The 13,225-nt window shown below is 43.9% G+C and overlaps 1 protein-coding gene across 11 annotated transcripts in view; it reads right to left on the bottom strand.

Moving 5' to 3' along the window:
- The window catches only part of SPTAN1 (spectrin alpha, non-erythrocytic 1), a 107,149-nt gene that overhangs the window by 47,560 nt on the left and 46,364 nt on the right, over nucleotides 1-13,225 (bottom strand). For all 11 annotated transcript variants that reach the window (XM_060200293.1, XM_060200290.1, XM_060200294.1 and 8 more), the window contains 9 exons: nucleotides 11,615-11,692; nucleotides 11,332-11,487; nucleotides 10,918-11,122; nucleotides 8,247-8,428; nucleotides 4,792-5,035; nucleotides 3,599-3,721; nucleotides 2,168-2,385; nucleotides 1,488-1,580; nucleotides 1,013-1,147 (listed from right to left, as the gene is read on the bottom strand). In XM_060200293.1, the coding sequence (XP_060056276.1) occupies nucleotides 1,013-1,147; nucleotides 1,488-1,580; nucleotides 2,168-2,385; nucleotides 3,599-3,721; nucleotides 4,792-5,035; nucleotides 8,247-8,428; nucleotides 10,918-11,122; nucleotides 11,332-11,487; nucleotides 11,615-11,692 (1,434 nt within the window). The remainder of the gene's footprint in view (nucleotides 1-1,012; nucleotides 1,148-1,487; nucleotides 1,581-2,167; nucleotides 2,386-3,598; nucleotides 3,722-4,791; nucleotides 5,036-8,246; nucleotides 8,429-10,917; nucleotides 11,123-11,331; nucleotides 11,488-11,614; nucleotides 11,693-13,225) is intronic.

The following is a 13,225-nucleotide window of genomic DNA, read 5'->3' as shown; positions in this document are numbered from 1 at the left end:
TTCCTTCCCTGAAAAAAGGCAACTGGAAAGAAGTCCATGTGTATGTGTGTTCACATACACACAAAACATATCTGAAATCATGTTATCAGGATCCTGTGACCATGTCACCGTCACTTTGGACAAGGAATAAAGCTTTGCCATGCAAGGTCAGGAGTAAAAACAGTAGAGACCTCTACTGAGACACAGCAAAACTGAGCTCTGCAATGCTGCAGCCATGCATCACAGGTTTCACCTCTATAAACTAACAGTAAATTAAATGACTCAGCTGAACTCATTACATTTCAAGTGCTTAATAACTGCATTGTTGGTAGTCAGTGTGGGGCAAGCACAAACATACAAAATTCCCAGCCCTCACAGAAAATTCTATGGACAATGTTGCTCTTGAATAAATCAGAGTCAGGCAAGAGGGTTCATTTAAGTTTGAATGGAATCATGGAAAAGATACGACACAGGCTTTCTCAATTTCATGGTTAAGGTTCACTGTGGGAATTATGAGGTTCTTAAGAGTTGAGGACGTTTCACCATACGTAGGATCAGTCAGAAAATATGTGGGGCTTTATGTAACACTTCAAGGTCAGTCATTTAAACCAGAAAATGTTAAGATAGCACTGAATATTGAGAAGACAAAGCCTAAAGTGAGACCAGTTTCTTCAACTATCTGCTATAGCTCTGTAACTTAGTTTATCAGGCATAATAATTAGAAAAGTCAACTTGACACCAAAGTGAAAGAATTCCACTCAGAGGCATTCAATCTGGGGAAAACAAAGCTAATCCTGAAAATGAGTCACTACTCTACTTGCAGAAATTCAGGAAGACAGACTGATTACCTACCTCCTTAGTCACTTATAATACAGAATAAATGTCTACGAGGTGTAAGACTGACAAGGCAACTCTAGGCTCTCTTCAAATTTGGAACCAACCTTATCTATATGAGACTTAATCACCAAAAGATATCCAACTAAGCAAAACCAGTGGTACTGAAGGAAAAGGGCAACCACTTCCTGTGCCTTGCCTTATTGGTGCTGTTGAGTAAGGTAAGAATGTCCCCTTTCTTCATGGTGACCTCCCGAGGACTCTTCTCTTGATAGTCATATAGAGCCAACACCAGTTCCTTCCCAGTCTCATCATCCATGGGGGCCACTTGTTGCTAAAAATCCATACGGAAGGCAAACACAGTTAAAGAATATCCAGGGGATACTGTTTAAGCAGACAAGATACACTAAATTCTACACCTATATCAAGTTAACCAAATATACATTTGTGAAAGTCCTTCTCTAAAGCAGTCAACGAAATCTGATTCAAGAATACTAGTTGTTTGGTCTCTTTAAGAATCTTTCAAAGCATCTAGAAACCTTTTTGTCCTAAGATCTACAGTGAATTCACAAGACTGCTTCCTGTAACTGTCATACTGACTAGTAGAGGTTGGGGCCTTCAACTTTCCCACCGCCCCTGAAGGAATTCAGCCACTGAAATGAAGAGCTTCTTACCCGGCATGACTGAGCCTGTTCTCGCAGGGCCTGGATGCTGCTGCCATAGGCACTGAGATCCGACATTAAAGCCTCATGCTTCTTCAGTAAAGCCTTAAACCAAGATCACAGACTATTAGCACTCTTGAACCAATAACTCAGGACCTCCCACCCAGCTGCCTCTCTAGCATGCCAGCTTTCTTGGAAATCTTGTCCAGTTCCATAAAGCATGAGTGAGACCTACTGCTCTTGATTTCTCTCTCCTTTACAAAAAATGTAATGGTGCCAGGGTTCAAAGTCAGGGTATTCGGTATAGTAAGGCAAGCACCCTACTGGGTAAGCTCTCTCCTAGCCATTCATTCTGGTTTTTGTGAAGACTAACCAGAAAAGGAGTAGAGAAGTATACTGAGACCTTTATGAATAGAATTTTAAGAGTTCCAGTCAATAAAGATGACCGGCAAAAAAAAGATGTTCCTGTACGTATGCACCAACAGTAGCAAATGCTGTTGATTAAATGTAGGTGACAGGTTGCCCAACATCTCTCTTCATCTGACATGATGGGATTTCCATCATCAAAAGTGTGTGTGTGTGGAGGGAAGATGCTAAAACACTGTAAGATAAAATGGGCCACTGAACATCCCGGTCACTGTCCTAACCAGTTTCCTGGTCCCAGCCATAGGTGGGCCTGTAAGACTGTGTACCTCGGCAGAGTCCTCATCTTTCCCATAGTCAGTGCTGCCCACAATGGGCTCCTTCTCCCGCATCCAGGACTCAGCTTCATTAGCATCAGCAAAGTATTGCTGGGCCTGAAGCGAGTCCTCTAGGTCCTGCCGCCGCTGGGAGGCTTTGGACTTCAGAGACTCCCACTTCTGGTTTAGCTCATTAAGCTTAAGTTTCACATCCTCTGCAGCAAAGTGACCTGGAAGGCAAAGAGGACAGCTTGCTCCATGACATGCCACAGAAGGATGTGTGCTCACATACCTGCATTCTCTACTAGTAAGCTAGGCCTTACATAATTCCAAGTTTTATTTATTTTGAATAGAGACAGAGAAACTTAAGGGAAAGTGGGCAAAAGGGAGAGAGAGAAATAGAGGTACTGCAACATTGCTTCATTGCTCATGAAGCTTCCCCACTACAAGCGGGGACAGGGGGCTTGAACTGATGTTCATGCACATAATTTTTTTTTTTTTTTGTCTCCAGGATTATTGCCAGGGCTCGGTGCCTGCACCATGGAATCCACTGCTCCTGGAGGCCATTTTTTCCCTTTTGTTACCCTGGTTGTTTTTTTGTGATTATTATTATCATTACTGATGTGATCATTGTTGGATAGGACAGAGAAATGGGGGGGAGACAGAGAGGAGAGATAGACAGACACCTGTAGACCTGCTTCACTGCCCGTGAAGCGACTCCCCTGCAGGTGGGGAGCCAGGGGCTCGAAACATGATCCTTCCACTGGTCCTTGCGCCCTGCACCACGTGTGCCCAACCCACTGCGCTACTGCCTGACCCCCCTTGCACATAATTCTAAGGTTTGAGAGGCTCATGTGTCAATTAAAAAAAAAAACAACTTTAATTTTCTGATAGAGACAAAGAAATTGAGAAGGGAGGATAGAGACAACTGCAGCACTACTTCATCAATTATGAAGCTTCCCCCCTGCAGCTGGAGACTGGGGTATTGAACCAAGGTCATTGTGCACTGTAACACATATGCTACTACCTACCCCCTGCAAGTGTCAGCTTTTAACGGATATGGTCATTTTTGCCTCCTGAAACTATAACCTCTATCTAAATTCTAAGAAACAGATGTGCCATGTTGGTGTTAGTGATATTATTAAGAGTTAAAAACAAAACAAAACAAAAAACACAGCTCCCATTGTCCCCAGGCACTAAGACTTGTGTACATTAGGCTCTTCACAGCTTGTTTTTATCTGAGCCTCACAATTTGTCAGGAGGAAACAGTATACTTGACTCACGATAAATTCAGGTCATGTAGGTCAAGACCTGATCTAGACCATACACTTAGGAGAGAAGAGGAACATTCAACCCGTCTAACCTGATGTTCGTTCATATGTGAAAACAAAGAGGGATCGGATGAGCAAAAGCCAAGCCACGTCCCTGATGACAATCACATACCTTCCTCCACCATGGCATTCCCCTTCTGTGTAACTGCTTTGATACGGGGTTCATGTCCAGCAATTTCTGCTTGTAGGGCTTGATGTTTCTTCAACAGATTCTGGACTCCAATCAAATCCTTGCCTGAAAGCAGAAAGGACTCTCTAGTTATCTAAGTCATCAGGAGATAGTATTACTGCTCTCAACTTCCAGTTCTACTCATACACACACACATCCAATTTACTGAGGAGTCAAGGCCTTCTGCATGCACAATTTCACAGCTACTGGGCTGCTTTTTCATTTATTTTATCACTATTTTTTAAAAATATTTCATTTCCTTATAATGCAAGGAGACAGACTGAGAGGGAAAGGGGAGACAAAGAAAGAAGAGACACCGCCTGAATCTGGATGCTGTGCACTGTAATGTGTGCATTAGAACTAGATGAGCCACCAGCCAGTCTCTTCTCTTCCCTCTCCCTCTCCCTCTCCCTCTCTCTCTTTTTTTTTACAAGAGCACTAGTCAGCTCTAGCTTATGCTGGTGTCAGGGACTGAACTTGGGAACTTGGAGTCTCAGGTGTAAGTCTTTATGCATAACCATTATTTTACTTCCCCAGCCCTACCTTGCCATTTAGACAAGAGAGACAGATAGACACATACACATACACACACACACACACACACACACACACACACACACACTCTAGAACGCCAATGCTGTGGGACTTGGGTTACTGCACAGCAAGGCAGTTCCATTTAAGCTGGAATTAAAGTTTCTACTTTAAGTTTAAATTTGTTCATTCTGAAATATGCCCCTTTACATCATAAAGGTCGAGACCGGGGGTCGGGTGGTAGCACAGCGGGTTAAGCACACATGGCGCAAAGCGCAAGGATCAGCGTAAGGATCCTGATTCAAACCCCCGGCTCCCCACCTGCAGGGGGGTCACTTCACAAGCAGTGAAGCAGGTCTACAGGTGTCTATCTTTCTCTCCCCTTCTCTGTCTTCCCCTCCTCTCTCAATTTCTCTCTGTCCTATTCAACAACAACAACAACAATAATCACCACCACAACAAAACAAGGGCAACAAAGGGGAAAAAAATAGCCTCCAGGAGCAGTGGATTCATGGGGCAGGCACTAAGCCCCAGCAATAACCCTGGAGGCAAAAAAAAAAAACTTAAAAAGAAAAGAAAAGAAAAGAAAAAGGCCGAAGACTGACCTCTGTTGGTAGATGCAGCAATGGGCTCTTTCTCTCGAATCCACGTCTCCTCATCCTCAACATCACGGAAGAGCTGTTGCAAACGCAGAGAATCAGCCAGCTTCTGCTTCCGGGCAACCATTGGTTCCTTGAGTGCTTCATAGCGGGCCACAAGGGCTTCTTGCTTCTTCTTGATATTGTCAGCATCAAAATGACCAGCATCCTGAAACTGGCGGGCCTGAATGGTGATGCCATCAATTCGGTCCTAGCAAAGAGATAGAAGAGTCTTAAAAGTTTAGGTCACTGTCAGCTAATTATGTTGACTTTATTATAACTAGGCTGACTATATGACTTCAGATGTCTTTTTCTGCCACAAGGATTATTGCTGGGGCTTGTTGCCCACACAATGATTCCACCATTCCTAGTGATTTTTTTTTCTTCTTCTGATAGAGTAGAAATAGAGAGGCAGAGGTATAGGGAGAGAGAAGAAAGACACCTACAGCATTGCTCCACTGCTTTGTGAAGCTTCCCCTCTGCCAGTAGGGACTGGGAGCTTGACCTAGGGTCCCTGAACATTGTAATGTGTGACCTCTCCCGTGTGTACCACTGCCCAGCCTCTGGTTAAGTTGTATATGAGCATAATCATCATGCTTCTTTTTCCACTCTGAGAATAGCCATTCTGCCACCTTGCTTCATTACCTTGTGCTCACAGAAAGCTTTAAGTGCCCTCAATGTGGATCAACAACGAGAATGTTCCATCCTCTGAAGGGAGGCTGGACAACATACTCTTATCTTCCACCTGAGGCAGATAGGTCCTGAAATTGGGGCAGATCAGGAGGTGGCGCAGTGGTAAGCTTTGGACTCTCAAGCATGAGGTCCCGAGTTCAATCCCCAGCAGCACATGTGCCAAAGTGATGTCTGGTTCTTTCTCTCTCCTCCTATCTTTCTCATAAATAAATAAAATCTTAAAAAACAAAAAAGGAAAAGAAATTGGGGCAGCTTGGAACTTTCCTACTCATGACCACAGAACGTGAGCTCAGATCTACAGGGATGCAGAGGTCACATAGGCTCCTAAGCTGAATATGGGCCCCAAATCAGATCAAATAGATAGGGTTTACAGTCCATAATATTTATATACCTTTCCCATATTTGGGAGCTACTCTCTTTCCTGATCCAGCTTCCTGGTCCTTTTTTTCAGCCATGACATTATCTCCCCAGACAATAACTTGGATCCACCTACAAATCAGATGTCAGGCTCAAGGAGAAAAAAACTAGTATAGTCAAGGGCCCTTTGGAATGTAACTAAAATAGGCCTACTAACTATCTACAAAACAGAGACACACACCCCGCGCCGGGAGTCGGGCAATAGTGCAGCAGGTTATGGGGTCAAAAGGAACCCTCCTACACTGCTGGTGGAAATGTAAATTGGTCCAACCTCTGTGGAAAAGACTCTGGAGAACTCTCAGGAGGCTAGAAGTGGAGCTACCATGTGATCCTGCAATTCCTCTCGTGGGGATATATCCAAAGGGACTCAACACACCCATCCAAAAAGATCTGTGTACACACATGTGCCTAGCAGCATAATTTGTAATAGCCAAAACCTGGAAGCAACCCAGGTGTCCAACAACAGATGAGTGGCTGAGCAAGCTGTGGTATATATACACAATGGAATACTACTCAGCTATGAAAAATGGTGACTTCACTGTTTTCAACCAATCTTGGATGGACCTTGAAAAATTCATGTTAAGTGAAATAAGTCAGAAACAGAAGGATGAATATGGGATGATCTCACTCTCAGGCAGAAGTTGAAAAAGAAGATCAGAAGAGAAAACACAAGTAAAACCTGAACTGGAACTGGCGTATTACACCAAAGTAAATGACTCTGGGGTTGGGAGGAGGGGGAATTCTGGTCCAAGAGGGATGACAGAGAACCTAGAGGGGGTCGTATTGTTATATGGAAAACTGAGAACTGTTATGCATGTACAAACTATTGTATTTACTATACAATGTAAAACATTAATTCTCCAATAAAGAAATTTAAAAAATAAAATAAAATAAAAACAGAAACCCCTGGGGGTCAGGCAGTAGCACAGCAGGCTAAGCGCACGTTGGCGTAAAGCGCAAGGACCAGCAAAAGGATCCTGGTTCAAGCCCCCGATTCCCCACTTGGCAGGGAAATCGCTTCACAGGCAGTGAAGCAGGTCTGCGGGTATCTATCTTTCTCTCCCCGTCTTCCCCTCCTCTCTCGATTCCTCTCTGTCCTATCCAACAACAAATGACATCAACAACAATAACCACAACAAGCGTAGCAAAAGGGGGGGGGGGAATGGCCTCCAGGAACAGTGGATTCATGGCGCAGACACTGAGCCCCAGCAATAACCCTGGAGGCAAAAAGAAAAAAAGAAGAAGAAAAAAAAAAGGAGACCCCCCCCACTCTTCATCTGTACTATTCCAGTCTTAGAGGTTGATAATTAGTCAATAATTTGTTTGGATTCATATGTTAACTTTCGATTCAGCCACCAGGTTCCAGTTGCTAAGATGATGCCAACCGGACTTCCCTGGGTAGACGAGCCCACCAATGTGTCCTGGAGTCCCACTTCACCAGAGCCCCACCCCACTAGGGAAAGAGAGAGAGAGGCTAGGAGTATAGATTGAATTGTCAACACCCATGTTCAGTGGGGAAGCAATTTTAGAAGCCAGACCTTCCACCTTCTGCACAGCATAGTGACCTTGGGTCTATACTCCCAGAGGAATAAAGAATAGGAAAGCTATCAGGGGAGGGGATGGGATATGGAGTTCTGGTGATGGGAATAGTATGGAGTTGTACCCCTCTTATCCCATGGTTTTTTCAGTGTTTCCCTTTTATAAATAAAAATTAAAAAAAAAAAAAAAGAAAGCTTCAAGTGATGAACAAAAATGAATGGTGGGAGTTGGGTAGTAGCACAGCAGGTTAAGCGCACGTGGCACAAAGCGCAAGGATCAGTGTAAGGATCCCAGTTCGAGCCCCCGGCTCCTCACACGCAGGGGAGTCTCTTCACAAGTGGTGAAGCAGGTCTGCAAGTGTCTGTCTCTCTCTCTCCCCTTCTCTGTCTTCCCCTCCCCTCTCCATTTCTCTCTGTCCTATCCAACAACGACAAGAATAACTACAACCATAAAACAGTAAGGGCAACAAAAGGGAATGAATAAATAAATAAATAAATATATTAAAAAACAACAACAAATGGCATGTAGTGTTATCACAGAATACCAGAATATTTCATTCCCCCCAAACTAGTTTGGTCTTATAATTACTTGCCAAACAACTCTGCTCTGGCTTATGGTGGTGTTGGGGGACTGAACATGGGACCCTTGGTACCTCTGGCATGAAAAGTCTTTTTGCATAGTCATTATGCTAACTCCCCAACCCACTTGCCATTCTTCACTGCTACTGTTTCTGCATTCACTATCCCACCGACAGAGTCCACTTCACACTCTACCTGGTGAGCAGCCACGTCAGCCTCTAGCAGGGCATGCTTCTTTTGAAGGTTCTGGACATTGGTAAGATCTTTGCCATAATCATCTGAAGCCAAGTGACCTTCTACTTCATATAGCCACAGTTCAATGTCCTCAACATTGCGATTAAACTGCTGCTGCTGATTAGCTTCACGAAGCTTTATTCCTAGAAAAAAAGGCCAAACCTGATTTTCTTTTTTTTAATTAATTTTATTTTTGAGAGAGATACAGAGAGAAAGAGACACGCACAGAGAGAAACACCAGAGCACTGCTCAGCTCTGGCTTATGGTGGTGCAGGGGACTGAACCTGGGACTTAGGAGCCTCAGGCATACTATCTCCCTCACACCAAACCTGATTTTCTTTTTTTTTTTTTGTATTTTATTTATTTACTAATGAGAAAGATAGGAGGAGAGAGAGAGAGAGAACGAGATAACACCCTGGTACGTGTGCTGCTGGGGAGTGAACTCGGGACCTCGTACTTGAGAATCCAATGCTTTATCCATTGCGCCATCTCTCAGACCACCAAACCTGATTTTCTACCTGTAAATACTTTCTTTCTACCAGTATTGCTGAAAAACCCTGATATAATGGTGAAGGACTATGGTTCAAGGATTTTTATATACTTTAAAAAATATATATATATTTATTTATTCCCTTTCATTGCCCATTTTAAAAATTGTATTATTATTGTTGTTATTGATGTCGTTGTTGGATAAGACAGAGAGAAATGTAGAGAGGAGGGAAAGACAGAGACAGGGAGAAAAAGATAGACACCTGCAGACCTGCTTCACCACCTGTGAAGCAACTCCCCTGCAGGTGGGGAGCCAGGGGCTCGAACTGGGATCCTTATGCGGGTCCTTGTGCTTTGCGTCACCTGTGCTTAACCCTCTGCATTAACACCCGACTCCCTTTTTACAGACTTCTTAGCCTCTATCACAAAGAAAAATCACTGCCAGCTCTGTTCTACCTTCTACATGCTTAACTAGCAGTTGGTTAAAAAGCATTCTAGGGGGAGTCGGGCGGCAGCGCAGTGGGTTAAGCGTGTGTGGCGCAAAGCGCAATGACTAGCATGAGGATGCTGGTTCGAGGCCCCAGTTCCCCACCTGCATGGGAGTCACTTCACAGGCGGTGAAGCAGGTCTGCAGGTGTCTATCTTTCTCTCCCCCTCTCTGTCTTCCCCTCCTCTCTCCATTTCTCTCTGTCCTATCCCACAATGACAACATCAGTGGCAACAACAATAATAACTACAACAACAATAAAATAAACAAGGGCAACAAAAGGGAAAATAAATATTAAAAAAAAAAAAAGCATTCTAGGGAGTCCGGCGGTAGTGCAGCGGTTTAAGTGCATGTGGTGCAAAGTGCAAGGACCAGTGTGAGGATCCAGGTTCGAGCCCCCGGCTCCCCACCTGCAGAGGCGTCGCATCACAGGCGGTGAAGCAGGTCTGTAGGTGTCTGTTTCTCTCCCCCTGTCTTCCCCTCCTCTCTCCATTTCTCTCTGTCCTATCCAACAAAGACAACATCAACAACACTAACAACAACAACAAAAACAACATGGGCAACAAAAAGGAAATAAATATTTCTTAAAAAATCTTTAAAAAAAAGCATTCTAGCAGGGGCCAGGTGGTGGCGCACCTGGTTAAATTCACACACTACAGTGCACAAGGACCCAGGTTCAAGCACCTGGTCCCCACCTGCAGGAGGAAAGCTTCAGAAGTGGTGAAGCAGGGCTGCAGGTGTCTCTCTGTCTCTCTCCTTCACTATCTCCCCTCCTTTCTCAATTTCTATCTCTATAGAATCATAAATAAAAATATTGGAAAAAAAGCATTCTTTATGCATGTACAAACTATTGTACTTACTGTTGAATGTAAAACATTAATTCCCCAATAAAGAAATAAATTTTTTAAAAAAAGCATTCTTACGGGGGTCGGAAGGTAGCGCAGCGGGTTAAGTGCATGGCGCAAAGACCCACATATGGATCCTGGTTCGAGCCTCCGGCTCCCCACCTGCAGGGGGTCGCTTCACAAGTGGTGAAGCAGGTCTGCTGGTGTCCATCTTTCTCTCCTCCTCTCTGTCTTCCCCATCTCTTTCCATTTCTCTCTGCCCTATCCAACAACGAAAACATCAATAACAAAAACAATAACTACAACTATAAAAAAAAGGGCAACAAAAGGGAATATATATATATATATATATATATATATATATATAGAAGCATTCGAACACCCAGAAGACAAGGACACCTGAGAATTAGTCAATGCTCTTGGCTCATAGCTGAGCTTTAACTTTTAGTGACCAGGCCCAGGTTCAGTCACAGCTAGTTGGTTAAATCATTCTCTTCTCACTCAAGCCCCCTCAACATCCAGCATGTTCAACTACACTTACCACATTAGCCAAGATAAAAAACCCAAGGCCCTCCTTACATTCTCTAGGTGGAAGTTCTCATCACTTCACCATGAAGGACTATAATTTATATAAATACTTAGTAATGAGAGAGGAAGGGGGAGAAGCAGAGTACTACTTTGGCATATGTGATGGTGGGAATCAAATCTGTGACCTCACCATTTGCTTTATCACTGTGCCTGCTTCCAAGTCATCAGAAGGGATATTTAACTTCCAAAACATACCATCACCATCAGGGAAGCATTCTCTTACCTTTCAGTTCAGTAGCCTCTAACAATTTCTTCCACAAATTGATGACTTCATTCATTCGAGCTGCCACTTCATCCTTGGCATAGTGGTTCACATCTATCAGTTTTTGCCCAGCCTTTTCCAGGGCATCGATACGGCTTTGGTTTGCTGAGAGTTCAGCCTCAAAAGCCTGATGTTTCTGCACTTTTCCTTGTAGGTTGGATGGGTCCTGCCAACAGTGTAAGGAAGTTCTACTGTGAACCCAAGTAGGTCAAGTTACCTCATATTACCTCCACCGTCATCTTTATAGCAGGATGTGTAAAATGATCAGCTTACATGAAATCGTGAAGCATGTGCAAGTCCCCCTGCTTTTCCTAGTTATAATTTATCTATAGGACCACTTAAGCTCACTAATCAATTGCTACTTGAAAGGCTAACCTTGTAAGCTTCATCGGTAGCTGTTTTCATCTTCTCATTGACCCAACTCTTAAGCTCATCAGAATCACGGAAAAACTGCTGCAGGTGGAAGGAATCGGCCAGCTGGGCTCTGCGATACATGGCTCGCTCATGAAGAGCATTGCGGCGGCTCAGCAGCTGCAAAGCAAGGATCCATGTAAATCTCCAGTTGGGACTCTTAAAGATTCCTAGTTCAAGAGGAGCTGCGACATCGGAAGGGGTTCCATGCACAGAAATGAAGACATGTGAAGAGGGAGAAACTTACAGCATCTCGGCGGGTAGCCACGTCTTCCATTGCATAGTGGTTGTTCTGGATTAACTTGGTTGCAAATTCATCTAAAGCCTAGGGTGGAGAGTCAGAGTCATTTACTAGGAAGCACACTGCTCTAGAGCTGGACCTTTGAAGAAAATTATTACTGAAATGAGATTCAAGACATTAAACTCAGACACAGGTCAGGATTTTCACTCAGGCCCACTATGACAACATTTATCCTAACTACTGAGGTTTTACTTGCCATTATTAATCAGATAAAGCAGTATTATGCTCGCTCCATTCAAGCCGAGAGATAGAACATTATCTAAAGTTGTCTGACAGGGGTCAGATACTGGTCAGTAGTCTTCCAATTACTATGCCCAGAATCTTTTTTGAGAAGAATATCTTATTTAAAAAAAATTATTATTAATTTTTTTTTAATTCTCTCTCTCTTTTTTTTGCCTGCAGGGTTATTGCTGGGGCTTGGTGCTTGCACCTCAAATCCACTGCTCCTGGAGACTATTTTTCTTTTTATTACCTTTTTTTGTTGCCCTTGTCATTTATCATTGTTGTTGCTTTTTATTATTATTGTTGTTGTTGTCATTGTTGGATAGGACAGAGAGAAATGGAGAGAGGAGGGGAAGACAGAGAGGGGGAGAGAAAGACACCTACAGACCTGTTTCTCCACTTGTGAAGCAACCCCCTGCAGGTGGGGAGCCGGGGGCTCGAACTGGGATCCTTATGTCGGTCCTTGTGCTTGGTGCCATGTGCGCTTAACCCACTGCGCTACAGCCTAACTCCCTATTTATTTATTTATTTTTTAAGATTTTACTTATTTGGGGGTCGGGCAGTAGTGCAGCGGCTAAGCGCATGTGAGCAAAGCACAAGGACCAGCTTAAGTATCCTGGTTCGAGCCCCCGGCTCCCCACCTGCAGGGGGTCGCTTCACAAGTGGTGAAACAGGTTTGTAAATGTCTTTCTCTCCCCCTCTCTGTCTTCCCCTCCTCTCTCCATTTCTCTCTGTCCTATCCAACAATGAACAACATCAACAACAACAATAATAACCACAAGGAGAACAAAAGGAGAATAAAAGGAGATAATAACAAAAGGAGAAAAAAATGGCCTCCAGGAGCAGTGGATTCATGGTGCAGGCACTGAGCCCCAGCAATAACCCTGGAGGTGAAAAACAAAAGATTTTACTTATTCATGAGAAAGATATGAGAGTGAAAGAACCACAAACATCACTCTGGTACATGTTCTGCCAGGGACTGAACTCAGGACCTCATGCTCGAGAGTCCAATGCTTTATCCAATGCACAACTTTCTGGACCACATTTTTTAAATTCTTTTTTTTATATATTTATTTTATTTATTCCCTTTTGTTGCCCTTGTTGTTTTATTGTTGTAGTTATTATTGTTGTTGGATAGGACAGAGAGAAATGGAGAGTGGAGGGGAAGACAGAGAGGGGGAGAGAAAAATAGACACCTGCAGACCTGCTTCACTGCCTGTGAAGCGACTCCCCTGCAGGTGGAGAGCCGGGGTTCGAACCGGGATCCTTATGCCGGTCCTTGCGCTTTGTGCCACCTGCGCTTAACCCGCTGCGCTACAGCCCGACTCCCCATTT

The sequence above is a fragment of the Erinaceus europaeus genome, chromosome 10 (assembly GCF_950295315.1).
Source record: "Erinaceus europaeus chromosome 10, mEriEur2.1, whole genome shotgun sequence".
Taxonomy (NCBI): Eukaryota; Metazoa; Chordata; class Mammalia; order Eulipotyphla; family Erinaceidae; genus Erinaceus; species Erinaceus europaeus.
The sequence above is the reverse complement of the archived record's forward strand: the minus strand, read 5'-3'. Positions and strand labels throughout refer to the sequence as shown.